A 27663-nucleotide genomic window follows, 5' to 3' on the forward strand; every position below is an offset into this window, starting at 1 on the left:
TAAAATACCCCAAATTCCTATAATGGGTGCCCCGCAACGGAAGACCGGACAGGAACTGGACAGGGTTGAGTATCTTGATTGGGCGTGGACTGGGAAGGGAGGGGTGCCCCGCCCCGAATCCGGACCGTTGCCATTGCAAAATGAAATGGACGCGCCTGCGAAGAAAATTAGGCTATGTTTGGTTCGAAGGAAAATGTAGGGAAAGGAAGAGTTTTTGCTTTCTGACTCCCTTATCTTCGACCGCAACAAACGTCCAGTGGCTAAGAGAAAAAACACTGCATCTGCTCTCTCACCGCCGGATCTTCGGTGAGTCCCTGTTATCTAAACCGCTAAAGCTTCTCTCTTTTTCTCCTCTCTAATCCAAATTCTCTCGTTCGCTGTGCACCGAAGAGGGAGGAGTGCCTTCATTCTGAGCTACTTATAGAAGAATGGTAACTTCATTAGCTATTTCTATACGTTTGGGCTTCGTGGGGTCATGCCGGAGCACATATTCTGTTTCATTATCCTCTCGAAGGTGATTACATCCAACTCTTTCTATCTTAATTTAATATCTATATTTATATATTTTTTTTTCGGTCATTCTATCTCGAAATTTAGTTTCTCGCCTTATTATAATTATTTTTTTGGCGCAAGTTGTTTGCTATTTATCTGAACTCTAAAATCTAAATCATGATAATGTTTATGTTCCCCCCCCCCTCTCTCTCTCTCTTGTTTTTGGTTTTTTGAGATTCTACAGAAGCTCAGGCAGATCGTTTTTTGCCGCCTTGCCCAATTCCCATGGTGAGTGTTTCTACATTTTTTTTTTGATTCTACATATTTTCCTAATTAATTTATGTTATAATTATGATTTTTTTTTGAAAATTTAATGGGGTTACAAGCTAGGTGCCAAAACAGAGAACCCTAAGTGTCCAATGCGGAGAAAGGAAAGATGAACTGCTGAATTACCAAGAAACTTGACACTTATGCTAATAAAAGGAAGACTTGGACTAATTACTGATGGGCCTAATTAGTGATTTAGTCCACTTATCCATTGAAGATAATTCAATTATGTTTGATGGTATAATTTGATTATGTTCATTTATGCCATGGCAAGTGGATGCTATCTTGCATAATATATTCGTTAATAAATAATAGATACATTGAACAACTATGACAGAGTTAAGATCTAACCCAACCAAATTGTTATCTTTTACATATTTGTATGAGTGCTAATGGGTAATTTATTAGGTGAGTATTGTGTGAACCAGGAATATCTAGTAGAACTCAGGGTTTACCACTAAAGCTCAATGAGCAGGTTCACCATCGTACCGATCCAAGGTATTCTTTCTTGTCTTCTAATATTTGCAGCTTTTTTTTGCAATTATCCATTTGTTGTTAAAAATGTCAATTGCCACTTTCCTTTTGAATTGTTATTTGATTAAGGAGCTTATGGTATGTTTATGCATGAAAGTATATTCCTTAAAAGGCACATTTCAAAACTGAGAAGAGCCAACCAACCAACCAAAAAAAAGAGTGAAGAACCTAGTATAATTTGTAAATGTTCTTTAGATTCTTAATATTCTATGTATTAAGATAGAAGAAAAACAGCCCTTGAGAGTGTGGGTTTGTTTAGAATAGATGCAGAAATCAAAAGAAATCGAAAAAACAGTAGAAAATACTTCTTCTATGGAGTCAGGTGAAGAAGGAAATGGTGGCAATAAGGGTTTAGAGTATGAGAGTTTCGAACCTTGCTCTCTCTCTAACACCCTAACACTATTTTATTAAGTTAAATTTGAATAATTACAAGGAGGCCCTTAGTTGGGCAAGAAATTACAAAGATCATAACATAGAAAGGATGGGCCCAAAATAAGGCCCATTACAGAAATGAACATAAACAGTAAGAAATGATAAACAACCTATGGGCCATTCGGCCCATCTTCTCTACACTCCCCCTCAAGTTGAGCATAGATGTCAATCATGCCAAGCTTGCCAGTATCATGCTGAAGTTTTGCCTTGGGAATGCCCTTGGTGAGAAAATCTGCTAATTGTCCTTTAGATGTGATGAAAGGAAGACATACTTCACCCAAAGAGACCCTTTCTCGAATAAAGTGTCTATCGACTTCAATATGCTTAGTTCTATCATGTTGCATTGGGTTGTGAGCAATGTTGATGGCGGCCTGATTATCATAGTACAACATCATTGGCTTGTCATGCTCAACCCCTAGTTCCTCCATCAATGATTTTAGCCACAATAGTTCAAAAACTCCATGTGCCATGGCCCTGTAATCTACTTCTGCTGAAGATCGAGCAACAACCGATTGTTTATTGCTTTTTCAAGAAACAATATTACCAACCACCAAGCTGCAATACCCAGAAGTAGATCTTCTGTCATCAATGTTTCCAACCCAGTCAATATCAGTAATAGGCTTCAAGTTTCATATGACCATGCTTGGCAAACAGAATTCCCTTTCCTGGGGAGCCCTTCAAATAACACAGGATTCGCTTTGCTGCTGCCATATGAGTGTCTCGGGGAGCATGCATGGATTGGCTAATGCAACTGACAGCATATACAAAATCTGGCCGAGTCATGCATAGGTACAAAAATTTCCCAAGAAGTCTCTGGAAGACTCCTTTGTCTTCTAACAATGTTCCATCTGAAGCAGAGAGTTTATAACTCATATCAATAGGAGTAGGAATTGGTCTAGCACCCATCTTCCAAGTTTCAGAGAGCAAGTCCAGAACATACTTCCTTTGGGAGATAAGAATCCCATCATTGGATTTAGCAACTTCTATGCCAAGGAAGTATCTCAATTCCCCCAAATCTTTAATCTCAAACTCTGTATGGAGGAAAGATTTGAGATCATGAATTGCTAAAACATCATTACCAGTCACAACAATATCATCTACATACACAGTGAGGTATATTGCCAGAGGTCCACTCCTCTTCACAAAAAGAGTATGATCAGATTGTGTCTGTACATAGCCAAAGTTAACAAGTGCTGTTCTAAATCTCTCAAACCATGCTCTAGGGGACTGTTTTAGTCCATAAAAAGATTTTTTTAGCCTACATACCTTTCCTTCTATACATCCCTAGAGGAAGAGACATATAAACCTCCTCATGTAATTCACCATTCAGAAATGCAATTTTTACATCCAATTGATAAAGGGGCCAGTCAGAGTGAGCAGCTAGAGATAGAAGAACCCTCACAGATGTCATCTTAGCAACAGGTGCAAAGGTCTCCAGATAATCAATCCCATATGTCTGTGTATAGCCTTTTGCAACCAGCCTGGCCTTGTACCTCTCAATGGTGCCATCGGCCTGATATTTGATGGTAAAGACCCACTTGCAACCAACTGCATCATTCCCTTCAGGCAAATCAACCACTTCCCAAGTGTCATTCTTGTGTAGGGCATCAATTTCAGATCTCATAGCATCCCTCCATTCTGGAATATTAAGAGCTTCTGACACAGACCTGAGAATAGGGTTAGAGGCAACAGAAGAGAGATAGACAAAGTATGAAGGGGAAAGCAGACTATAAGAAAGGTGTTTGGAAATGCAATGTGCAATACACTTCCATTTTCCTTTCCTAACAGCAATGGGAATATCAAGGTCAGGGAAAGATGACTCAAAGGGGGCTGAAACAGTACCTGTTGTCTCATCTTTGATTGGAAGTGCATGAGGCTCATGTGTTGTAGGGGAAACAACCTGCTCATTTTTGGATCTTTGCCTTTGATACACCTTGGGATTGAGGATAGGACGAGGAGGTAAAGGAGGAAGAACACTGGGACAAGGAGAATCTGAATTTCCTGAAGGGTTGGAAGAAGAAGCCACACCCTGTAGATGACCGATCATCTTCTCAAACTTTTCATATTCTGCTTTCATGGCTGCCAACTATGCACAAGCAGACATCTCTTAAGTATAGTACTTGTCACTATCTGGACCAGTAGCTACATTTGCACTCCCTGTCCTTTTACTATCATTCTTTTTCCGAAACCGAATGGGAACAAGATTAGGATGTAATTTCCAGCACTTGTCTTTGGTGTGCTTTGGCTTCTTGCAGTACTCACATACAACCTTTTTCTTCCCAGAGCCACTAGAAGTCCCTGCAACTCCTTTGGGTTTAACCCCCATATTCGCAAAGTGATCACTAATACCAGCCCCTTGAACCTAGACAATCCTTCTGCTCTCTTCACTGCTCACCAATGCATATGCTTGTGACAATGAGACACTCTCACTGGATAAAATATTCTGTTTTGTGATATCATATTCTGGGTTTAGCCCGGTTAAGAACTCAAACACCCTATTTCTTTCAACCAGTTTCCTATAGGTCTCTGCATGATTGGTGGTGTCCCAAGTTACAGCTTCTATTAGGTCTATTTCTTGCCACAGAGACTTCAGGTTTGAGAAGTATACAGCTAAAGGTTTCTCCCCCTACCTTAAATTCTTCACATCACTTCTCAATTTATAGGCTCTAGCCATTTAGTTTTTGGGAATAAGTTTTTGCAACATTGTCCCAGATTTCCTTTGCTGAATTCATCCATAGATAGTGTTGGCAAATCAGTGGCTGCATTGAGTTCACAAGCCACCTAATAACAGTGTAATTCTCTTGCATCCACTTCTCATAGGATGGCTTGGGGAGCCTTCTTGCTCCCGGAGATAAAGCCCCACTTTCCTCTACTACATATATAAATCTTTACCTATTGTGACCATGCTAGATAATTAGTTCCATCCAGCTTGACTGTGGTCACAGTCAATAAAGAATCAACTGGAGTCCCCTGAACTTGTCCAAATTCAGCAACATTCTTGTTTTCAATCTCTGAGGAGTCCATCATGTAAACACTTCAAATAGGATTTCATCCGACTTCTACAAGTGTACTGAATGAGGATGGAGCAAGGACTGTGTTAAACCAGCCTCAAAACAGCAATACACAAAACCAAACCACACCCGGAAGTTGTGAGAACCAAGCCTGAAGCAGCGCCTTGTTGTCTACACGAGACACTAAACAGCTTGGTTCGGCCTTCAAGAAGTAATCAGAAAACCTCCAAGCACTGTGCACCCGGTCGAAGCTCCTTTTCTAATAAGAAATTCTAGGTACTCACCAAAAAGTACCCCCAAAAGAGCAAAGACCAGTCCGTATTGATGAAGAGGCCTTTTTACAAACACAGTGGGTAGCAGAGAAGACCCCACTGTCAAAGGTGAGAAACACCTCAGGAATAGTCTGCACAGGGCCCAAAAACAACCAAATAGAAGCAACAACTCGTAGCACTGAATCCAAAGATGTTTCGGCAGTTTGACAGTCCAGAAAAGGAATGAAAACAACTCAGAAATCTCTGGGTTAAACCAGATTAAAAACAGCCGAAGAGCTGTACAGTTTTCAAAGAAACTTCGGACACTTCAATAGTTCAAAAACAGAAAAATAACCCCGAAAAAACTGAGCACAACTTACAATCTCTGACTTAAGCTCCAAATCAGAAACCGAACTGTTCTTTTTCTCTGATTCTTCCTGGTCACCGAATCACTCTCCAAGAGATTTGAGTCTTGGGCACCCTCCCTCCAATGACCTCCAAGAATCAGGCGACACAAGATGAAGCTTCCAGCCTTAGAACACTCTCATGTAGTTGGCTGGACTACACCTACATGAGAGCCCAAGCCAAGTTCAGGCCTGCTCTGATACCAAGAAGAAAAACAGTCATTGAGAGTGTGGGATTGTTTAGAATAGATGCAGAATCAAAAGAAATCGAAAAAACAGCAGAAAATACTTCTTCTATGGAGTAGAAGGTGAAAAAGGAGATGGTGGCAATAAGGGTTTAGAGTATGAGAGTTTCGAACCTTGCTCTCTCTTTAACACCCTAACACTATTTTATTAAGTTAAATTTGAATAATTACAAGGAGACCCTTAGTTGGGCAAGAAATTACAAAGATCATAACATAGAAAGGATGGGCCCAGAATAAGGCCCATTACAAAAAGGAACATAAACAGTAAGAAAGGATAAACAGCCTATGGGCCATTCGGCCCATCTTCTCTACAAAGATTTATAAAAATAACTATGTATTAAGCATCTTAAGAAGGAAAGAACTGTTCCATATGTTACTGGATTGCTCCAGGATAGCATAGAAGGTCAGTTCTTGTTTCTGAAAATCAGAGCCTAAGGTGCAGGTGGGATTCGATCCCAAGTCTCTGCTACAGCCAGCAGGAGACTTTACCAACCATCTGGTTGGCACCTTGCCATACAAAATACAAGGTTTTGCACTCTACATATTTGTATTTATACTCTTTCCAAACTGAGCCTTAGGGCACCTTTTACTTAAAAAGCAAAAAGATGTTTGATGTGAGCAAGCAGATGCTTCACTTTCTAATTGTGGTTTATGTGGCATACATATAGTGCTCTCATGTTCAACTATCATGAGAGGGCCCAAAAACTAAATCAAGAAAAAATGCCCACAAGTGTTATATCAAAAGTGAAACTTAGTGACTTGTCTATAGTTTTATATATGGGTTTTGCATGGTGGCATCCATATTTAAGACAAATATTTCTAGTATGGTTTTGATACTTTTGTGAAGCCATATCTATTCTTCAGTCACTCACTGTATTGGGATTTCTCTCCCTTTTAAACCTCAGCAGTCAGCAATACAAATATAATAATACTTTGCCTTTTCTATAAAAGTATTTTTTTTTATTTGAATCAGATACCCCCTGCCTCACAGTTTTAAAACAATTGGGCTCATTATGAACTCTAGCAAAAAATAGGTCCTATGCTTTCATTCATAAACTGGATGCTTTTTTCCTCTAATACAAAATTGAATATTATCTATCAACATCCCAGTCATCGATGGCCTGCTTCTTAGATCAAAATTTGCTTTCATTCCTTCTCCAATTTCTGAAATTATACCATGTAGATCCTTGTTGCAAATTTTCTCAAATGCCCATTTGTTTGGTTATCAGGTTTCTATTGAATGATAACATTTCCTTGTCTTACAGTTATGGTGTGCTAGCAGCCAAAAGAGGCAATCCTCCTATAATGCCAGCTGTAATGACTCCTGGAGGACCTTTAGATCTTTCATCTGTATTGTTCAGAAACCGTATAATCTTCATTGGACAACCCATCAATTCACAGGTGGCTCAACGAGTTATATCACAGCTTGTTACGTTGGCCACCATAGATGAAGATTCAGATATACTGGTATGGTTTTGTACTTTTACTGTGTTTACTGCCAATTTTCACTACTCTGCATTGCTATCATTGCATGTTATCGTGTGTTCCTTTATTGTTGTCAATTCACCACCTAGGCATTTTGAAACAAGCCAAAATTGCTCTATAGTGTGTTGGTTGGCCTCCTAGATGGCTAGTTATGCTTGGTGAGTGCAATATATTGTTTGTGCATTAATTATACATTTATTTTGAAATGTGTATATCATACAATATCATTTCTTTCACAAACAAGATTGATTTTAGTGGGTACAGGGTACTTTAATATATAAGACTGTTGATAGCCCCAAATTTGTTCCTTATTCATGACTCTTGGAGTTTAATAGCATTTCAAAATTCAATAAAACAATGGAAACTGATAAAGCTTCATTTTGCAAGGACTGCTGTATAAACCTGGTAAGCAAAACAGTAAGAAAATAAAGGAAACTAAGAATAACTGAGGCAACAAGAGCTAGTGTGGTAATTTAGCAGTGGAGAGAAAACATCAATACAAAGAGCAAAGATGAGTATGGTAACAGACTTTTTTAATCAACAACAATTGGGGTATCTTATTAATTTTAAAAAAATGAGTTACAATTGTACAGCATAAAGTCTTCTATACAAAACATGTACAATAGCTAAAGAAGGAAGATGTGAGGAAATTCAGTGATTTCATCAATACCTTTGAGCTCAAGGAAGTGTCTCTATTGCATAACGACTTTACTTGGTCTAACCTTTAGGCCACCCCTATTTGCTCTAAAATTGATAGATTCTTGTTCACTGTAGACTGAGGACACTGGGGGGATTTAGTTTTAAAGGCTTTGCCTAGGGTTACTTCTGATCCCTAGCCTATCACTATTGCCAAAGAAGAGTTGGGTAGAAGGGGTCTAACCCCATTTAGATTTGAGAACATGTAGTTGAGTCACCCTAGATTTGTAGAGAAAGTAAAGGCTTGGTGGAGTGAAAGTAACCCAAGGGTAAATTGGGAAGGAATGAAATTTCATTGGAAAATGAAGGAACGTAGAGCCAAGATCAAAGAATAGAATATCCAACATTTTGGAAGGATTGAGGAAAGAAAATAAGAGGTGATTAATCAAATTGAGGAGTTGGATGCTAAAGAAGGTGAAGGGATTTTTGAGGAGAGGGATAAGGAGTTAAGATGTCCCCTAAGGAAAGAATTGGAGGATATATTATTTAAAGAAGAAATCATTTGGAGGCAAAAGTCTAGGCATGGGCAGGTCAAGGAGGGGGACAGAAATACAAAATATTTTCATGCTTTGGCTAATAGGAGGAAGAAAATTTTCATTTCTAACCTTGTGGTTGATGATATAACTCTCACTTAACAATTTGAGATTCCAGGGGCATTTGTGGATCACTTCAAATCCATTTACAGAATACCTCAAAGTGTGGCTGGAAAGGAGTTTTGAGTTTGAGGAAATAGAAGGAGGCAATCTACTTTATGGATAGATCTAAGACACTAGGGCCAGATGGGTTTACAATGGCATTTTATCAGGACTGCTGGGATATACTTAAATAGGACATCCATAAGGTCTTCATTGAATTCTTTGAGAGAGGAGTGATTAACCCGGGGCTAAATTCTACCTTTATAGCTTTGGTATCAAAAAAGTCTGGTGCAATCCACCCAAAGGAGTTTAAATCTATTAGTTTGGTAAACAATCTTTATAAATTAATTGCCAAGGTGCTTTCTTGGAGAATTAGAGTTATGCTTCTCATTTGATTTTACATAATCAAGGTGCCTTTGTGATGAATAGACAAATAGTTGATCGGATCCTAATTGAAAATGAACATGTGGACGGCTTGAGAAGAATTGGGAGAAAATGTTATTGTACGTAAGCTGGATATGGAGAAGGCATATATGACTTGGTGGATTGGTCCTTTTCAATGCAAGTGTTGGAGAATTTTGGTTTTGGGGAGATATGGTGTAAGTGGATGCAGGGGTGCATTGTGACATGTCATACTCTATTTTGGTGAGTGGGACAGTGGTTGATCACTTTTTTACAATTAGAGGGATGAGACAAGGGGATCCACTCTCTCCCTTTCTTTTCACTCTAATTGCAGAAATTTTGGGTAGATTGATAGCTAGAGCAAATTCTAGGAATTTGATGAGGAGCTGGAGGGTTGGTAGGGATAGCCTGTTGATGTCTCATCTATAGTTTGCTGATGATAGGATTTTATTCTTTGAAGGAGATGATGCTAGGTGGGTTAGAAGTATGAAATTGGTGTTTAAGCTATTTGAGAAAATGCCGAATTTGAAGGTTAATTTTGACAAGAGTTGTGTGGTGGGGATAAATATGGATGAGAGGGAGATGGCAGAAAGGGCAAAAATCATGGGATGTGTGGTGTCTCAATCTTTAAACTACTTGGGGCTGCCCCTAGGTGATAACTTGGGAAATATCAACTTCTGAAATACAATGGTTGATAGATTCACTAAGAGACTAGCTTCATGGAAGGAAAATGATTTGTTTTTGGGTGCCAGGATCACATTGATAAAGTCGACCTTGATTAGCTTGCTTGTATATTTTTGCTAGTTCTTAGGATACTAGAGGTAGTGAGCAAAATAGTGGAAAAGTTGATGAGAGATTTTCTATAGGAACCAGGGGAAGAAAGAATAGATCATAGGGTTAGCTGGGAGGTGGTTACTAGATGTAAGATCAAGGGTGGATTAGGTAGGGGTGAACACTATTCGGTTAAAACCAAAAAACCGAACAAAAAATTTTGGTTTCGGTTATTTCAGTTCGGTTTTTGGTTAAATCAGTTCGGCTATTTCGGTTTTTGGCTAATTCAGTTTTTAGAATTAGAAATTCGGTTTAACCGAACTAACCACATTTTTTATTATTATATGTAATATGTAACATATAATATATAATATGTAACATATAATATATAATATAATATAATATACTATATATTTATATATTAATATATAATATACTGAAATTTGATTTCATAATATATAATACATATTATATGTTATAATATATATACATATATATATTCAGTTTTTCTAATTTTTGGTTTCGGTTTTTATTTTTTAGTTCGGTTTTTAAAATTTCGGTTTTTTCGGTTTGGTTTTTAACCGAATAAACCAAATGCTCACCCTAGGATTAGGCATTGGTAACATTCAGGAGAGGAATGTGGCTTTGTTGGGAAAATGATTTTGGAGATTAATAGAGGATAGGGACAAATTGTGGGTTAAGGTAATCTTGAGCATTCATGGGCAAGTGATTGATGGGTGGGATGCGGGAATCTTGGCAAGGGCTACAAGAGCTTCTCCTTGGAGATCCATTCATGCTATGCTACCTTCTTTTATTTGGTATGACCTTTGTTCTGGAACTTTTGTAAAATTTTGGGAGCATCTGTGGGTGGGAGACATGCTTTGAAAGAACAATTTCCTTTCATGTTTTCACTTTCCTTATTTAAGGAGTTGGTTTTTATCTTTTTTGTCACATCTGAATTTAGTTTTGGGTATGATTGGGACTTGGGCTTTAGAAGGGGTCTCAGGGATTCGGAAGTTGAGAATGTGTCGATTTTGAGTGGGGTGATTGTGGATCCTTTGGGGAGGGAATAGGATTTGGACTTTAAGCTCCTCTAGCGTGTTTTCCTGTGCATCTTTTTTCAAAGTTCTAGTGCAGTCCTCTGACAATGCTGGACAAGCTTCTCCTGTCTTGGAGGTTTTGGGTAAACCGATTCCTTTCAGGGTTGGAGTTTTTTGTTGGGAAGCTGTCCTAGAAAGGTGCAACACCTGTGATTTGCTCCAAAGAAAAACACCAACTTGGTGCTTTGGTGAGTAGCTAGATTTGGTGCTCCATGCTCTCATTGTTAGCTTTGGTGCCTTTGGAAAGAAGACTCAGATTCCATTGCATTGCTCTTTTAGCATCAATACTAAGAAGTTTAACTTGAGGGAGATAATAGTTAGGGACAAACTGATACTAGAGATTATAGAAGATTAAAGGAGTAGTGTTGCTTGACGAGAAGAATGTGGTTAGATTGAAAGGTATTTTGGATGGAGCCTCATTTTCAGGTGGAAAGGAGGTGGAAGAATAGCATTGAGAACGATTGGTGTAAATTTTTGGAACTTAAAGATGGAAATATTAGAGGAAGAAGATTGGTTAAACTAATAAAATGTTTAACCAATGAAAGAAACCAATGTATTTGCATTCCAGAGGACAAACTTGGGGGTAGAAGAAATTTTCAAAGTATCTTTCATAGTTCATTGAGGAGAAATGTCTAGGTTTCATCAAAGTGTCACATATGAATAGTAAAGAAGCAGAATGGAGAAGATTATTTATACTAGCTGGCCTATTCAAGCATTTGTAAGTTACCCATCATTTGTACTAGCTGGGTGATTGCAATTGCACTTACAATTTGCAATTGCAATTGCTCTTGTGACTGCAATTGCATTTGTGATTGTGATTTGCAATTGCAATTGTGTATTTGTATCACACCTTTATTTTTGAGTGTTATTGCAAAATATATAGTTCCCCTATGTGGGACTACTGGGCGCGTGTGAAGTTCGAGCATAGTATGCCTCTAAAATGCCTCATTGCACTATACATGCATGTGTATGTGCGTACACATTGCGTAGTAGCAAGTCTCTATACTTTTGCTCCCACTTAAAAGCTCAAGATAAGTCTTATAATTTTCCAATGTGGGACAAAGTACAAAAGTGTGAAAACAGAAGATTAAGCAAGAGTTTTGGTTGGAAAAGTAAAATTTTGAAAAAACCACATTTCAAAGTCAAAAGTGTATTTGTAAATGTATTTAGCCTTGTAATTAATTTTTTGATAAATTTCAACTATGTAATTAATTAATCTAACACCCATGGAATTTAATCTCTTATTCTCTTATGAGATTAAAATCCTATAAGCCCCCACTTTGTTTTATTAATTACATAGGTCTCTTTGAACCTATACTATGACAACATTATTATTCATACAAGAAAGTGTTCTGCAACTTAAACCTTGAATTAGTACAAGTATTTCAATGACTTGTCAAAGTTATTGGTGGTAAACTTTAAACTATTTTCTTGAGAGAGATTGGAAACACTCGCACACATAATAACATTTTGTCTTTGCAAGAGTTTCAAAAACTTGTTCAACACTACTATGGCTATGTGTTGTTTTTCTAGTTTCATGAATGACCCCAAGAGTGAAACACAAACTCTCATGAGAAGTGGCACCACTTTTACGTTTACATAGGGGAAATTCCACTATGTGTTTCCAGTACTTAATACAATTCAAAATTTCATTAAGAGTCTAACTCAACCTTCTTTAGTAACAGATAACACTGATTACTATTTATTTTCATGGGAGCTTTTTCCAATTTCAATGCTAACAGTCACTTAACAGTAACTTGTTGTTACCCGTCAAACCTAAGGCTAATGATTTTTGGTTTAGGTTGGTTGCCATTACTGGTGTCTAAGAAAAGGGTTTTAGTCTCATCTCTTTTGTTGTCATTCTTACCAATTTTCGTGTAAGGGGATCAACCAAAAATTTACTTGAATTTATACTTATTATTGTAATAACTCCATCCTGATTTATTGGCCTTATATATTCATGTCTCAGGCTTATAAGTTTGGACTTACCATTATAAGTGCTATTAAAGGCTCTTGACAGAGTTGCTTCATTATCATAGTAAATGGAAATTGGAGGCATAGGATTTGACTATAGTTTTCGTTTTTGATAATTGGATTAGACTATAGTTTTATATCTAATAATAAACCCCTAATCCACTTAGCCTCATTTCCAGAAGTTAGATAACCACAAAAATGAAAGGAACAAGGTTGCTCAAAGACGAGGACTTACTGTCATAGTCGCCTTGATCGTTGTTCTCTCGATCACCCCGTAGGTGTGCATCCTCATCTCAGCCTGGATATTGGGAAGAAGGACGTCCTAAGCCAGCTCCTCGGCCAAGCCCTTAGTCTCTAAGGTGTCATCACAATGGACCGATCAGTTGGGCTGGTATATGGATGGATCATCAAGTGATCATATTGTGCAAAAATTTCAACAACTAGAAAGGTTGAAGACCAAATTTTTCTTGAAACCCAAATGCTGAAATCGCGTATGGAGTGAAAACTCAGTTTTCTTCCTTGGATCCTTTGGGATTCTTGGACCATAAAAGGTTAAATTTTTGGACCAAGAATGAGTGTAGTACCTGATTGAGATGTTCACAGATGTAGAAATCGAAGTGGTGTTCACACCCAAGTTTGGATCTTCCAAAATATTGCAACTAGTTGAAGATGGTGTAGTTATTGTGTTTGCAGTCTTAGAAAACTTTTCCAGAACTTGGGTGATGTTTTCTAGAACAATGCTAGATAGGTTGGTTAACGAATCTGGTTGAATGGGGTTCAAAACCCTAATCAAGATTGGTCTCACTAGGTTGGATCGAATTTAGCAATGTGGAGAAGAAACTTCATCATCCAATCCCTATATCTTTTATCCTATTTATAGACTATGGAGGGTTAAAAGAGTCCTCTCCTTGTATATCTAGGAATCCTGACATAATTAGGATGAAGTTGGAGAGAATCTTGCTATCCTAATCCAACAAAAAAACTAGAACTTTTCTAGCTAATCAAATTAGTCAAATCCTAGTCATACTAGATTATCTAGTTGTTAGTTTGACTATGATTCTTATGTGGGACTTTTAATTAACCATTACCACCTTAGTACTTCTAGAAATTATTTTTCTATGGCATGAGACCACAACTTAATGGGAAAGCCAATATATCACATGCTTTACGCAAGCTAGTGGGGCTGGCTACTTAATTATTTAACTAGACTACAAGGCTAATTCGGCCATAACTATTATGGGCTTACGTAATTGAGCCTATTAAGTGTCTAAAAACTTAAAACTACTTGGGACCTTAACTTCCTAAAGGCCCAAGTGTATTGGTTCAGCCCATTATGTGATAATCAAGTCAATACAACCCAATTAATAACTTGCAATTAATCTCTTTGCTAATAATACTTGACACCACATTAAGGGATGAACTTTTTCTCTCTTTGTCTTTATTACATGGTATCCAACTTCCAACATCATTGGATCCTTTATTGAGGATTTTGATAATTCTACTACTAGTAGATTCAGGACTCCAACGAGGAAGTTTTACAAAGTATTCTCTATGTCTTAACATAGCAGTAAATCCTATCACATTGATCATCAGTTGACATACCGTCATTGAATAATCCCAATTTACCTAGGTATTTGACCCCAAAAGGATGTCATTGGTTGACATATACGAGTTTGATATTCAATTTGATATCAATATCAAGTCTAGGGATTAAAAGCAACACTCAATTATTCCATCTACCTAGGAGTGCAAATGGATTGGATCATGATCCTATTTTGTTGGATTCAAATATCCTCATTTTGGATTTTTGAATCAGATCAGATCGGATAATCGGATCCGAATAAAAATTGGATCAGATTCAGATCACCCCTATCCGATCCGTATATATGTTATTTATATTGCATTTTTGTAAATTTTTTATATTATTTACTTTTTATAAAAACATGTATATATATGACGAAAATAGTTGAAAAAATACTTTTATTTTGTGTTTTTCTTTATTTAAACTGTTATATTTCCTTTTTCTTTTAATAACTTATTAATTTTTTAAAATGAAATCCGATCGGATTAGATACGAATATTCAACATCCTTATCGGATTCAAATTTGAATCAATATTTGTGAGATCCTATCTAATCTTCGGACTAGATTGGGTCATATGTACAATTATTGGATCGGATTCGAATCTGATCTGTTTGCATCCCTAGTTTGTTAGAAAGCTTAGGAACATTCTAGGTTTGGTCTAGTTCAATGTTTCTTGTAAGCATTCATTCTCACACCTTAGGTCACAACTTGAGCAACGGAGATCCAATGTTCCACCACCTTGGACAATGTGAGAATGACAAACCTTATGAGGATAGACTTCCCCAAGTGTATCCACTGGTTATGAAGATTTAAGCCCATATTATGACAACTATGTGGTTTCGTACATGATACTAATATGAACTAAGGGGATTTTAGCAGAGCAACCCAATGACACATGAAGTAAATGTCCTTTTGTTCATAACAAAAGTATGTACAAAGTACAATACATCGATTGGAGTTGAGGGCATACTCATTGTCTAACACCTGCCCTAATCAACATGGCCTTGGAGGTTTACTTCGGCCTTGGTATTAGCCAACTTTTCAAGGACTTTCTCCTTGTTGAGTAGCTTGTTTAATGCTTTCACTTTGGTCTTTGGGAATGTGAGCTCAGTATTCAAGCCACCCATTCTTAGAAAAGCCAAAGTACTCCCTTTTTAGTTGTAGATAGAGATTGAAGCCCTGTGGAGGACTTTTAAGTTAGGACAAGCTGAGAAGTAATAGTATCCCTTCTAATGAGGATGTTTCTTCAAGAGCAGAGCATGGAACAGGTGAAAGGTCAAATCCACCCTTCACTTTGGTCTTTGGGAATGCGAGCTCAGTATCCAAGGCACCCATTCTTAGAAAAGCCAAAGTACTCCCTTTTTAGTCATGGATAGAGAACGAAGCCCTGTGGAGGACTTTTAAGTTAGGACGAGCTGAGAAGTAATAGTATCCCTTCTAATGAGGATGTTTCTTCAAGAGCAGAGCATGGAATAGGTGAAAGGTCAAATCCACCCCTTGAAAGCTAGTGACACATGAATCCGATGAGGTATCTGAATGAGTTTGTCACCAATTGGGAAGGGAACACTCCATGGAACTTCGAAACCTTGGATACCCCCCGTCTATAGCGAACTTGAGGTTGGCCATGAGGTTGTCCTTGTAGACACAGAGCTCACCTAGGTGAGGTGCACAAGCTTTCCCCCATTCCGCAGACACCTAAGCTCAAACTTAAAGGGAATGTTATATTTAGCCCTAATCCTAAGCAAGCCTTGATCGATTAAGCTACATGGAGCACCATTGCACTTTACTCAAGGCAAAGTTGGGAGACCATTGTCGATGTTCTCTTCCTCATCACCCTCGTAGACCTCAGTTGGAGGAGTGTCGACTTGACCAGTCTTAGCTTGGATCTCATCCTCCTTGGACTCAAGTCCAGAATGTTGACTTCAATCCCGACCTCACTGGTGGTCTCGGGAATATCTACCCCAACTGCCTTATGTTGGGAAGTCAAGCTATCTCGCTTGCCCCCTAAGCTAGAACTACTCGACCTAGTGGATGAGGTAGAGGACAAACTTGAAGATGAAGACATAAGTTAAGCAAAGGATAAGGAAATTTATCATATAGATGACTTTAAGTTGAAGTTGAAAATCCTTAAACGAGGACCCTAACTGAGCACCCACTAGATGCTTTCACTCAAATGGCAGATGCATCTTGCTTTGGTCCTCTGCTTTTATAGGGATGATTAATAGCTCAAATCGAACAAGATCTAATGGTCCAAATCATGCTTGTATGCCTCCCTTCGTTTATACACTTGCCATGTGTACATGCTCGGCCATCAACTCTAAAGGCAAAATGTCGTGACTTGAAGACCCAAAGTTCAAACTTGAAATTTAAATTTTGGCTCTTGCACAAGCATTGATCATTGACAATTAATGCCCAGTTCGAATCGGACTTAAAGTCCAACTGGTCAACCTAACCCAGTAACCACTGGTACCAGTTGCCATGTGTACATGCAGCTGGAACTATACGAACTAATGGTCCAAATCACACTCGTATGCCTCCCTTTGTTTATACATTGTCATGTGTACATGCTCGACCATCGGCTCAGAAGGAAAAATGTCATGGCTTGAAGACCCCAAGTTCAAATTTGAAATTTAAATTTTGGCTCTTGCACAAGCATTGATCATTGACGATTAACGCTCGGTTCAAATCGGACTTAAAGTCCAACTGGTCAACCTAACCCAATAACCACTGGTACCAGCTGAACTAAGTGCTTGTCCTCCTTTTCTAATAGCCGAACACCTTAATAGCTCATCCTCAAAAGTAGGGGCAAGTGGTGTGTGCATGAATTGGGCCTGTGTTAGACTACCACGTGGACCAACCAGAAGCTAACAAGCAAGGTTAAAAATGTTGGTTGTCCAAATATAGGAAACATGTCAGAAATGTCAGAAATATCATATGCAAATATTGTAAAAATTATAGACATGGTGGAAATGTTGTAAAATATGCAAAAATGTAGATTGATATTTTATGAAATGATGAAAGAAACATAGGCACACCCTTTTAAATTATTATCCTATTCCAAATCATTAAACCAAGTTAAGAACTAATGTTGGACTAATGAAACAAATATGCAAAAATGTAGATTGATATTTTATGAAATGATGAAAGAAACATAGGCACACCTTTTTGAATTATTATCCTATTCCAAATCATTAAACCAAGTTAAGCACTAATGTTAGACTAATGAATACGTTTCGAAGTTGTCTTGTAAACCTTAAGAATCAAAGCTTATTGATGGAATAAGGTAAAGCAAAACTTAAACTCGTAGAAAATGTAAATGGTTCTATATCAACCAAATAATCTATTACACAAACAAAAACTAATATTTAACTTCGAGTTTGAAACGAATATTGAGCTAGCTCAAAGTGATAATCTTGTTAGGCGATTAATAACATTGTTACTACGCATATCTACAATATTGTCTCCAACTTATGTTATAATGCTATCTCTTGTACTCTACATAGTGTTGGTAGTGTTCACTGTGGAATACATCGATTCTAGTAAAATTCCGTGCCACTACCCATGGAAGTGGAAATGGAAATATGTCGTAGAAACTATCTCTTGTACTCCATAAAGTGCTGGTAGTGTTCATTGGGGAACATGTCGATTCCAATAAAATTTTGAGTTGCTACCCACAGAAATGGAAATATGTTGTGGTAATATTAGGGACAATTTAAACCATGCTAACAAGTGGCTGAGTTGAGGAGCCATGACGTGGTACCCTTTCAGACTATCAGCATGGTAGATGATAGGGGTGAGCATTATTCGGTATTCAGTCAAAACCGAAATTTCGGTTTTGTTCTTTTTGGGTTTTTTTTTTTTTTTTTTTTTCCGGTTTTTGGTATATTCAGTTTGGTTAATTTGGTTTTTAGGAATTTCAGTTTTCGGTTTCGGTTTTCAGAATTAGAAATTCAGTTAACCAAAAAAACCGAATTTCAGTATATAACAATGTAATATATAATTATAATATATAATATGCTATATATTTATATATTCATATATTATATACAATGTATTATAATGAAACTCAGTTTCATAATATATATTATGGGTTATAATATATAATGTTTTACGTATATTAATTAAATTTTATTTTAATTGAAAACTGAACAAAAAATTTTGGTTTCTCTTATTTCGGTTTTCTTGTAATTCGGTTTTAGTTTGGTTTTCATTATTTTATTTTGGTTTATTTGGTCCGGTTAATAACCAAATAAATGGAATGCTCACCCCTAGTAGATGAGCCAATACTGAAGAATGCCACATGTTTTGGATGGACATGTGGTGAATACTGGCCAAGCCCCGATCAATTATCAAGGTTGGTGTAACTGCTGCTAGCCTCCTCGTCCCACCTTTGAATGGTCGTGTTACCCACACTTCACAATGACCCAGTTGATGATCACCTCGGAAGTTGAGTGTCCCACGAGCAAGGAGCACAATAGCACTCTTGGGCACCTATATAAGCGCATGCCACCCAATGTGAACTCTCTTGACACTTTTGCTACCTGAACTCTCCAAGCTCATTTGCTTTCTTAACCACCTTTGAATGGTCGTGTTACCCACACTTCACAATGACCCAGTTGGTGATCACCTCGGAAGTTGAGTGTCCCACGAGCAAGGAGCACAATAGCACTCTTGGGCACCTATATAAGCGCATGCCACCCAATGTGAACTCTCTTGACACTTTTGCTACCTAAACTCTTCAAGCTCATTTGCTTTCTTAAGCTCTTCAACTTGTACAACTGGCTTAGCTTGTCATTGATTCCTTTATTGACTTGAGCATTGGAAACCATCTTAGGGCCTTTGATCATTTGTGCTCGCAAGTCGCTAGATCCAACTCAACTTGTTTAGCTCACCAGGACATCTGCTTCTTGTCCACCTTAGCTCAGACAACGTTTTTTTATCAACACTTAGACAACATTAGTAATAAAGATAGAAATTGTCAGGTTGTGTTTCAATTTCTAGATAGAAAATGTTTTACTTGGTTCAATCTCCAAGTGAACCCGATTTGCTCTAAGCTGGATAGATTTCTATTCTCAAATGACTAGGAAGAACATTGAGGGAATCTAAACTCTAGAGCATATCCAAGGGTGACTTCTGACCATTGGCCTCTTGTAATCTGTAGGGAGGAAGTGAGAAGTGGTGGTCCTGCTCCCTTTAGGTTTGAAAACATGTGGCTAGGACACCCGGGGTTCATAAAGAAAGTCAAAGAGTGGTGGCTAGAAAGCAATCCAACAGCGAAATGGAATGGAGTGAGGTTTATAAGAAGCTCCAGTATCTGAAAGGCAAAATCAAGGAGTGGAATCTGTTAGAGTTTGGGAGATTAGAGGAAAGAAAGCAAATAGTGACTGCACAAATTGAGGACCCGGATGGCAAGGAAGAGAGGGGTTGTCTTACAGAAGAAGATAAGGAGCTAAGATGGAAATTGCGTAAACAGTTAGAAGATTATCTTCCTCAGGAGGAAATAAGTTGGAGACAAATTTTTTCATGCCACCACTTTTTTCATGCGGTGGCAAGTGGAAGAAGAAGGAATTTTGTATCAAGTGTGGAGATTGAAGGGGGTTACAATATCCACCCAAAGAGAAATAGCAGGGGCTTTTGCAAATCACTTTAGGTCTATCTTTAGAAAACCCCTAAATAGTAGGGTGTGGATTGAGGGTATGGAATGGCCAACTTTGCAGATAGAGGATAGGGATTGGTTGGAAAGGAAATTTGAAGTGGAAGAGATAGGGGAGGCAGTGCTCTCTATGGATAGATCAAAGGCACCAGGCTCAGATGTTTTTACGATGGCTTTTTATCAAGATTGCTGGGAGATATTAAAGGAAGATTTGTGGACTGTGTTTGATGGATTCCACTCTAGAGGGGTGATCAACCCAGGGCTGAACTCCACTTTTATTGCACTGGTTCCTAAGAAGAGGAATGCATGTCACCCAAAGGATTTCAGGCCAATCAGCCTAGTCAATAGCCTTTATAAGATTATCAACAAGGTGCTGTCCATCAGAATAAGGAAAGTGCTCCCAACAATTATAGCAGATAATCAAGGAGCTTTTGTGAAGGGGAGACAGATAATAAATCATATTTTGATAGCAAATGAGAGCTTGGAGGAGTTTAAGAGATCCAAGAAAAAAGGGGTGATTTGTAAACTGGATTTGGACAAGGCTTATGATTTGGTGGATTGGTCTTTCTTGATGGAGGTGATGACCAATTTTGGTTTTGGGGATAATTGGTGCAGATGGGTCTTGGGTTGTATCAAGAAGTGCCATTACTCTATATTGGTAAATGGGATAGTGGTCGATTTCTTCCCAGCCTTGAGAGGGATTAGGCAAGGAGACCCCCTCTCCCTCTTTTTATTTACTTTGGTAGCTGAAGTTCTGGGGAGACTAATTTATAGAGCAGATTCCAGGGGCCTAATTAGAGGTTGGAGAGTTGGGAGGGAGCTTGTGCCACTCACACATTTGCAATTTGCAGATGACACCATACTCTTTTGTGAAGTAGGGGACCCTAACAGGATTAGAAATTTGAAGCTCACTATACGACTTTTTGAGCAAATGTCAAAATTTAAGGTGAATTTTGAGAAGAGTTGTATAGTTGGGGTAAATATGGGCGAGGGGGAGATCTCTGAGGCTGCAGACATCTTAGAATGTGCAATAGCAAATTGGCCCCTTAATTACCTCGGTTTGCCATTGGGTGATAACCCTCGGAAAGGTGAGTTTTGGGTTCCGATTGTGGAGAGGTTTGAAAAGAAATTAGCAACTTGGAAGAAAAGTTATTTGTCTCTTGGAGGGAGAACCACTCTAATCTGGTCTACTTTAGCTAACCTTCCTATTTACTTTTTGTCAATCTTCAAGATTTCGACCAAGGTGGCTAGTAGATTAGAAAAACTAATGAGAGACTTTCTCTGGGAGTTGGGGGAGGAGAAGGAGGACCATAGGGTGGGGTTGGAGACGGTTTGTAGGAGTAAGAGGGAGGGAGGTTTGGGTATCGGGAACATAAGGAATAGGAACTTGACTCTTTTGGGGAAATGGCTTTGGAGGTTCTCATTGGAGAAGGACAAACTTTGGGTGAAGATAGTGGGAAGTATTCATGGGGTTGCAGCAAATGGATGGGACTTTGGGATTCTGGCAAGGAGTACAGGTGCATCTCCTTGGAAAGCCATTCAAGCTATTTTACCTTTGTTTTCTCCATGGATCCAGGCATGACTTGCACTCAGGCAATCTCAATAATTTTTTGGAACATGTTTGGATTGGGGACTCCACCCTAAAAGACCAATTCCCAAGCCTTTTTTCCCTTTCCACTTTTAAAAATGAACCGGTGTCTTCATTCATTGTTCCTTCTAATTCTATTTCTGGGATCGGCTGGAACTTGGGCCTGCGAAGAGATATTAGGGACACAGAGCTTGATGGTATCTCATCACTGTTATCCATTCTTGAAGGGATGTTCCTAGAGCCAACAAAGGAAGATAGTAGAATTTGGACTCTCACCCCCTCTGGTTCTTTCACTTGTGCCTCTTTCTTTAGTGCTCTCACACATTCTTCTTCTGGCTTGTCTTTCCCTGTTAAAGAGGTGTGGTGTCATCCTATACCTCCTAAGGTTGGGAGTTTCTGTTGGGAAGCCTTTTTGGAAAGAGTTAACACAGCAGATTTACTTTCAAAGAAAAAGATCCAATAGTTGTTTTTGTCCTCACTGGTGTGTCCTCTGTAAAGCTGATGGTGAGTTTGGATATCACTTACTAATCTCCTGTCGGTTGACTAACATCATTTGGGAGTGGTGTACTTCTTTGTTTGGGTGCAGGTGGACCCCCCCTTCGAATGTGCAAAGCCTATTCACATTTATGCTATTTCGGCCAACAAAAAGGGCCAAGTTTATGTGGAGGTGTATGAGAGATGCAGTCTGTTGGACTATTTGGGAGGAGAGAAATTCACGAATATTTGCAGATAAGGAGAGAAGTTTGGAAGCAATGCTGGAGGTCATCCACACTAGGGTTATACACTGGCTGAAAACCTTGGCTCTGTTCGCAGATTTCTCAGTTGATGAGCTGCAAAGAAAGTGGAAGGAGATAGCAGAACTTGCTCCAATGAGGAAGGCCTCAAATGTTTGTTAGATCCCCCACCCCATGACTTTGTTAAACTGAACTTTGATGGCAGCAACTTGGGCAATCCAGGGTCATCCGGAATAGGAGGAGTAATAAGAGATGAACAAGGGAATCTGTTAGCTATGTATTCTGGACCAGTTGGGGTGGGAGGTTCTTTGAGAGCTGAGATCCTTGCAGCTCTTGAAGGTACAAAGAATCAAGGATATGCATATTAACAAGCTGATCATAGAAGGAGATTCTGAAGTGGTGGTAAACTGGCTGAAAGAGGATAGTCTTAGACTTTGGAATTACAGTAATGAAAAGAGGAAATTCAAGTGGCTGACTAAGAACATGGAAATCCAATACAAACGGGTAAAAAGAAGTGCGAACTCTTTGGCAGATGGTCTAGCTAGACAAGGGGTGAACAGACATTCTATTTTTTGGGCTGTATTGTAATTTTTGTTCTTTTGATGTTTAATGGTTGTTCTTGGGAGCTAAGATTGTTTAGCCTCCTTGCCCTCTCATTTTCTCATATTTTTAATATTAATTCAATCCACAGTTATTGATAAAAAAAAGGGGGTGTTTGTGGTGGATTTTTAAGTTGACGAGGAAGCATTGAGGCAGCAAAATCTTTGGTTTACTACCAAAGCTGTTGTGGGAGATTGTCCGGATGCTATTCCTCAAGCCATCACAATTTGTTGAAGGGTTTATGCTCCTCCTCAGATTCATCTGTTCCTTCAAGCTGGAGTTGCAGAGAAGGTGCTGTAAGGTTGGTGATGATAACATGGATGGGAATGGTCCATGTGGTTGCGTATGTTAGGTTCAAACCCAGAACGTGTTTAGCTTCTCAAACATGGAACAGATTTAAGTGTAAGGGCAGAGGTTGGTCTATGCCAGAGGAAAGGTGTGAAGACATTATCATTCAAGATATCAAGGAATAATTTCAAGTTGACTGCCTTGGGACAGCCAGAAAGATGGAGCAGTTAGGGAATTTGGGGATAAGATGGTATGTGTGGCTAAGTGCTACCATGTGAAGGGTCATATGCTATTGGAAACAAGTGGGATATATATATATATATATATAAAGGGGAAGCTTTTAGTACTCTAGGGATGTGAGTGAAGTGAAGAAAGGAAATAAGTGGGAGTTTGTTATTACTAAGTGTGTTTGGGAAACAGAGGATGTTCGCTGATGGCAACAAGTGTGGATTGAAAATAGGGTTGGAGTCATAGTTCAGTAGAAGGGGTATTTATCAAGATTTCTCTCAGCAGTCCAATGAAGCTGATGAAGATGGTGAAAATACAAAAGCAGTGGAGTTCAAGGATGGTGTAAGGATTTCCCAATTTAATGTGAAAATACAAAAGGGACATCCCAATTTAATGTGTTACTGAAGAATTGGAGTTGGATAGGTGTAAGGATTTCCAAGGTTCCAAATCAGATAGAATGGCCCTACAAAGTCTGTTGGAAGAGGATCTGACCAAGGTGTTTTACTCTTGGTTACTATGCATTTTTTATCAGTAATGTGATATATATTAACCGTAAAAAAAATATGAGTTTGAAGTACCAAGATTATCAATTTGCATTGGGAACATCTAATCCCTAGTGTGATTGGATTATTGTGTATTTTTTAGATGAGAATGAGTTCTTTTTTCTTATTTGATGAATAATGAGACTGAGTTTTTATTATTTCTTTATTTGCTTCTTGTGTTTTATGGATATATGATTTTACTTGTCAGGTGTACCTGAACTGTCCTGGCGGAAGCACCTACTCCGTCTTGGCAATTTACGACTGCATGTCTTGGGTAAGGGCTTTTATTCTCTGATTGGATGCCAATGGTGCAATTTGTTTTTACATACTAATATATTATCATATTATCTTAGTTGATTTCTCTGTACACTGTTTACATGGTTAATATTTCATAAATTGCAATTGTCCTTCACAGCTTTGCCTGTTTGTTCCCCTTGCAGATATTTTTGTTATTTTTTGAAGTCTACCATAGTGTTGTTTTCTTTTGAAGTGGATGGTGTTTCTTAATTTGAAGAGTTGAGGACCATTGTTTGGTTCTTATCAAGTCTTTTATGCAGAAAGAGTTCCCTTGTTTATTGACTACAGAAACTACACCATTTTTTTTGGTAGATACAAACTACATTATAATTTCAACAGTGTTCAAAATGTATTTGGAGCATGAGGAGAATCTGATCCACCTTTCATTTTAGAATACCAATAATTAGAGAGATCTTTCTAATTAGAGATATCTTTCTAATTAGAGATATCTTTGATCTTCTACATCTTGGCATTTGCCTCCAACTGCTTCCTTCCCTTTTCAAGATCACATTGGGCTAAAGATTTAAGCTGCCATCTTCTCTTTGTTTCATTAGGGGACTTAAATATCTCATCTTCAAGATGGTCCAAGTTCTCCAATTTGGGATTTCTTTGATAGGCTTAAGTTTCCTCCAAATTTGAAACATGCACAAATAGATGCAAAAGGTTCTGTCCACCTCACTCTGATATTATCCAAATTAATTTGAGATTTAATTTCTATTGTCTGCACTTATCTCTCTCTTTATATTTTCCTTCTATATGTTGACCACAAGACTCACCATGTCAGAAATCTAGAAGTCTAGAATCTTAGAAATTCAAGATTTTTAAAGCCTAGGACAACAATCTCGCTATGTTGTTACTGCTTTATGGTTAACTTGGATACTGGGTGTGGTATTTCCATTCATGTGTTTGATCTACATTTTATGGGCTTCCAACTTGAATATCCACTACAAGATTTACCTTATGTGATGGCTGCAAATATATAATCTGCTGGGCTCTTCTATTAAGTTGTTGGACAAGTTATAATGGATAGCTCAAAAATGACTTTTTTAGGCACTTATAACGTTTTTATTACTAGGTCTATATTGGCTAGATATCCCTGGTGGTGTTTGACAGGGTTGGGAAACTACAAGATGGCACTTTTACATGTATGCTCCTTGCAAGTGTATTGTGGTGGATATTGGGTGGAACACATCCTAACCTAGCAGATGAGAATCTTAGTTTTCCTCTTTTGTAAAGATATTGGGTGTGCATTTCAGATATGCAAATATTGGAATATGTCAGTTCATTTTTATACATTAACAAGTTGCGTTCCTCGTCTTTTGAATTTTCTTTTACCTTTAGTAATTAATCACCTCCTCAGCCAACATTTGATCAATTGTTGCAACTTGCAGATAAAGCCTAAGGTAGGCACTGTGTGTTTTGGAGTAGCTGCAAGCCAAGGAGCACTGCTTCTTGCTGGTGGAGAGAAGGGAATGCGCTATGCAATGCCAAATGCACGTATTATGATACATCAACCACAGAGTGGATGTGGGGTAAAAATTGACCATTGGATGCAACCCTTTGCCTTTGGTGGAAGTTCATTTGCATTTTCTTTATATGTTTATTCATTTTTTAATAAGATTTTCAATGTGGAACTCTCAAAGTTTAGAGTACTGCTGTCATTGCCATTTCAGTGCCTTGGCTTCAAATACTGTTGTTACTAGGGGTGCAAGTTGGGTACCTAACTTGCATTTAAACAGCATCAGGCCCAAGCCCATTCAAATTTTGGCAAATGTTTGACCCAAACCCACTTAAGTTGCATCCCTAGCTGTTACCCTATACCTACTTGACCAGGGGTTTTGGTGGACCTCTGTTTTGAGGGTCAGAGGGTCACAACAAACATATTTTGCAAGGTACAGATTTGTTAGGTCCTGCAAGCTCCTGCTTCTCTTTTTCTTTAACGTATCCTCCCATGATCTGCTGCCATTTTGAATTCTTTTTATGGTTTATCTCTGACCTAAAAGAGACTTAATTGAATAAATCAGTTGTTATGTCCAATTTATGTACATAAAAAACTGGATAGTTTAGGTTATAGTTCTTTAGATGATCTCACCCATTTTGGCCAGGTGGAGGGATCATTCAACCAGGCTAGACCATGCATCAATTGGGGAACCAATGGGAATGGTCATGTAGTCACTTTTTCAATTGGTGTCAACTTTATTCCCCTAGCTGTTGGAATTTTAAGGCTTGCATATACACAGTACAGAGGTCCTAAGCATGACTACTGCTGAAATTTTCAATTTCTTCCTTTTTCTTTGATGAACCAGACTGTGCTTTCTTTTACCATAAGCCATGTATATATATTTTTTTAGATCCATAAATCATGTATATTGACTATGTATTGTTTGTTTGTAGGGTCATGTGGAGGATGTGAGGCGCCAAGTCAATGAAGCCGTTCAATCTCGTCATGTTAGATTCTATTTCTTTTGAAAGCTTGTGGTCTGATTTGAGTAATTGATGACTTGACTATATTTTCATGTGAAACCATAGCTTTTCTGGTTGATGTTTCAATAATTAGACTAAAAGCTGATTTTAGACTTGGTCAACCTGAAACTTTACCTAGTCAATTCAGTTGAAATTTAGCTTTTAATTTGTTATGGGTTTCTTATTGATGATATGTTCAATTTGGAAACAAGGACTTACAAGTCAAATCTTACCTTCTGGCATTTTTTAATGGTTCCTGCACCATCTTGCTTGGGGCTATGGACATTCAACCTTAACAAACATCTAAGCCACACCTCCGGCCTTACATTCTATCCTCGTAATTTATGCAGAAAATTGACAAGATGTATGCTGCTTTTACCGGCCAACCTCTAGAGAAAGTTCAACAGTACACTGAGAGAGATCGTTTCTTATCTGCTTCTGAGGTAATGTTTTCTTTTCTACAGAGATAATTTCAGTCATCTACCTGGCTATTCCTGGAGATTTCCTTGGTAGAGAACCAACATATAGGTGTTTCATGTTCCTCATTAATGATCGGAATCTCACTCTTATATGCTTCTTTTTCAGGCTTTAGAGTTTGGTCTCATTGATGGGGTTCTAGAAACAGAATACTAGATACTGGCTCCTGCGTGATATCTGGTGATTCCAAGATCATAATGTCACATCCTTCGCTTTGGAATCTTAGTTGCTATTTGGCGATTCCATGCTCTTTCAACTCACACAAACTACCAATGAGCTTCCTGATGATTCGTCTCTTGCTATTCCTAACTAGGAGGTGCAAAATATTAACCTCAAACTCGTCATGTAAATTACAGTGCAAATCATTTGAAATCTTATTTGAATGAGTTATCTATGGATTCAAAGTGCCAAAAATTTAGTAGGCAAACTCTTAATAGTTTTGATTATGTTA

The 27663-nt window shown here is 38.2% G+C and overlaps 1 protein-coding gene across 2 annotated transcripts; it reads left to right on the forward strand.

Annotated features, from left to right (window-relative positions):
* The first annotated feature begins 126 nt into the window (after positions 1–126).
* On the forward strand, positions 127–27626 carry CLPP6 (CLP protease proteolytic subunit 6). Of its 2 annotated transcripts, XM_088968176.1 has the most exons (10): positions 127–306; positions 391–514; positions 737–780; positions 1248–1317; positions 6962–7163; positions 24184–24249; positions 25664–25804; positions 26667–26720; positions 27086–27178; positions 27321–27626. In XM_088968176.1, the coding sequence occupies exons 2-10, from the start codon at positions 429–431 to the stop codon at positions 27366–27368; spliced, it is 804 nt and encodes a 267-aa protein (XP_088824302.1). In that variant the 5' UTR covers positions 127–306; positions 391–428; the 3' UTR covers positions 27369–27626. The 2 variants fall into 2 exon arrangements, with proteins under 2 accessions (XP_088824302.1, XP_088824301.1); XM_088968175.1 differs by having other exon boundaries at positions 170–514.
* The last annotated feature ends 37 nt before the right edge of the window (positions 27627–27663 follow it).

This window comes from Nelumbo lutea, chromosome 2 (genome assembly GCF_056320005.1).
Source record: "Nelumbo lutea isolate HS-2025 chromosome 2, American lotus-T2T, whole genome shotgun sequence".
In the NCBI taxonomy this organism is placed as follows: domain Eukaryota; kingdom Viridiplantae; phylum Streptophyta; class Magnoliopsida; order Proteales; family Nelumbonaceae; genus Nelumbo; species Nelumbo lutea.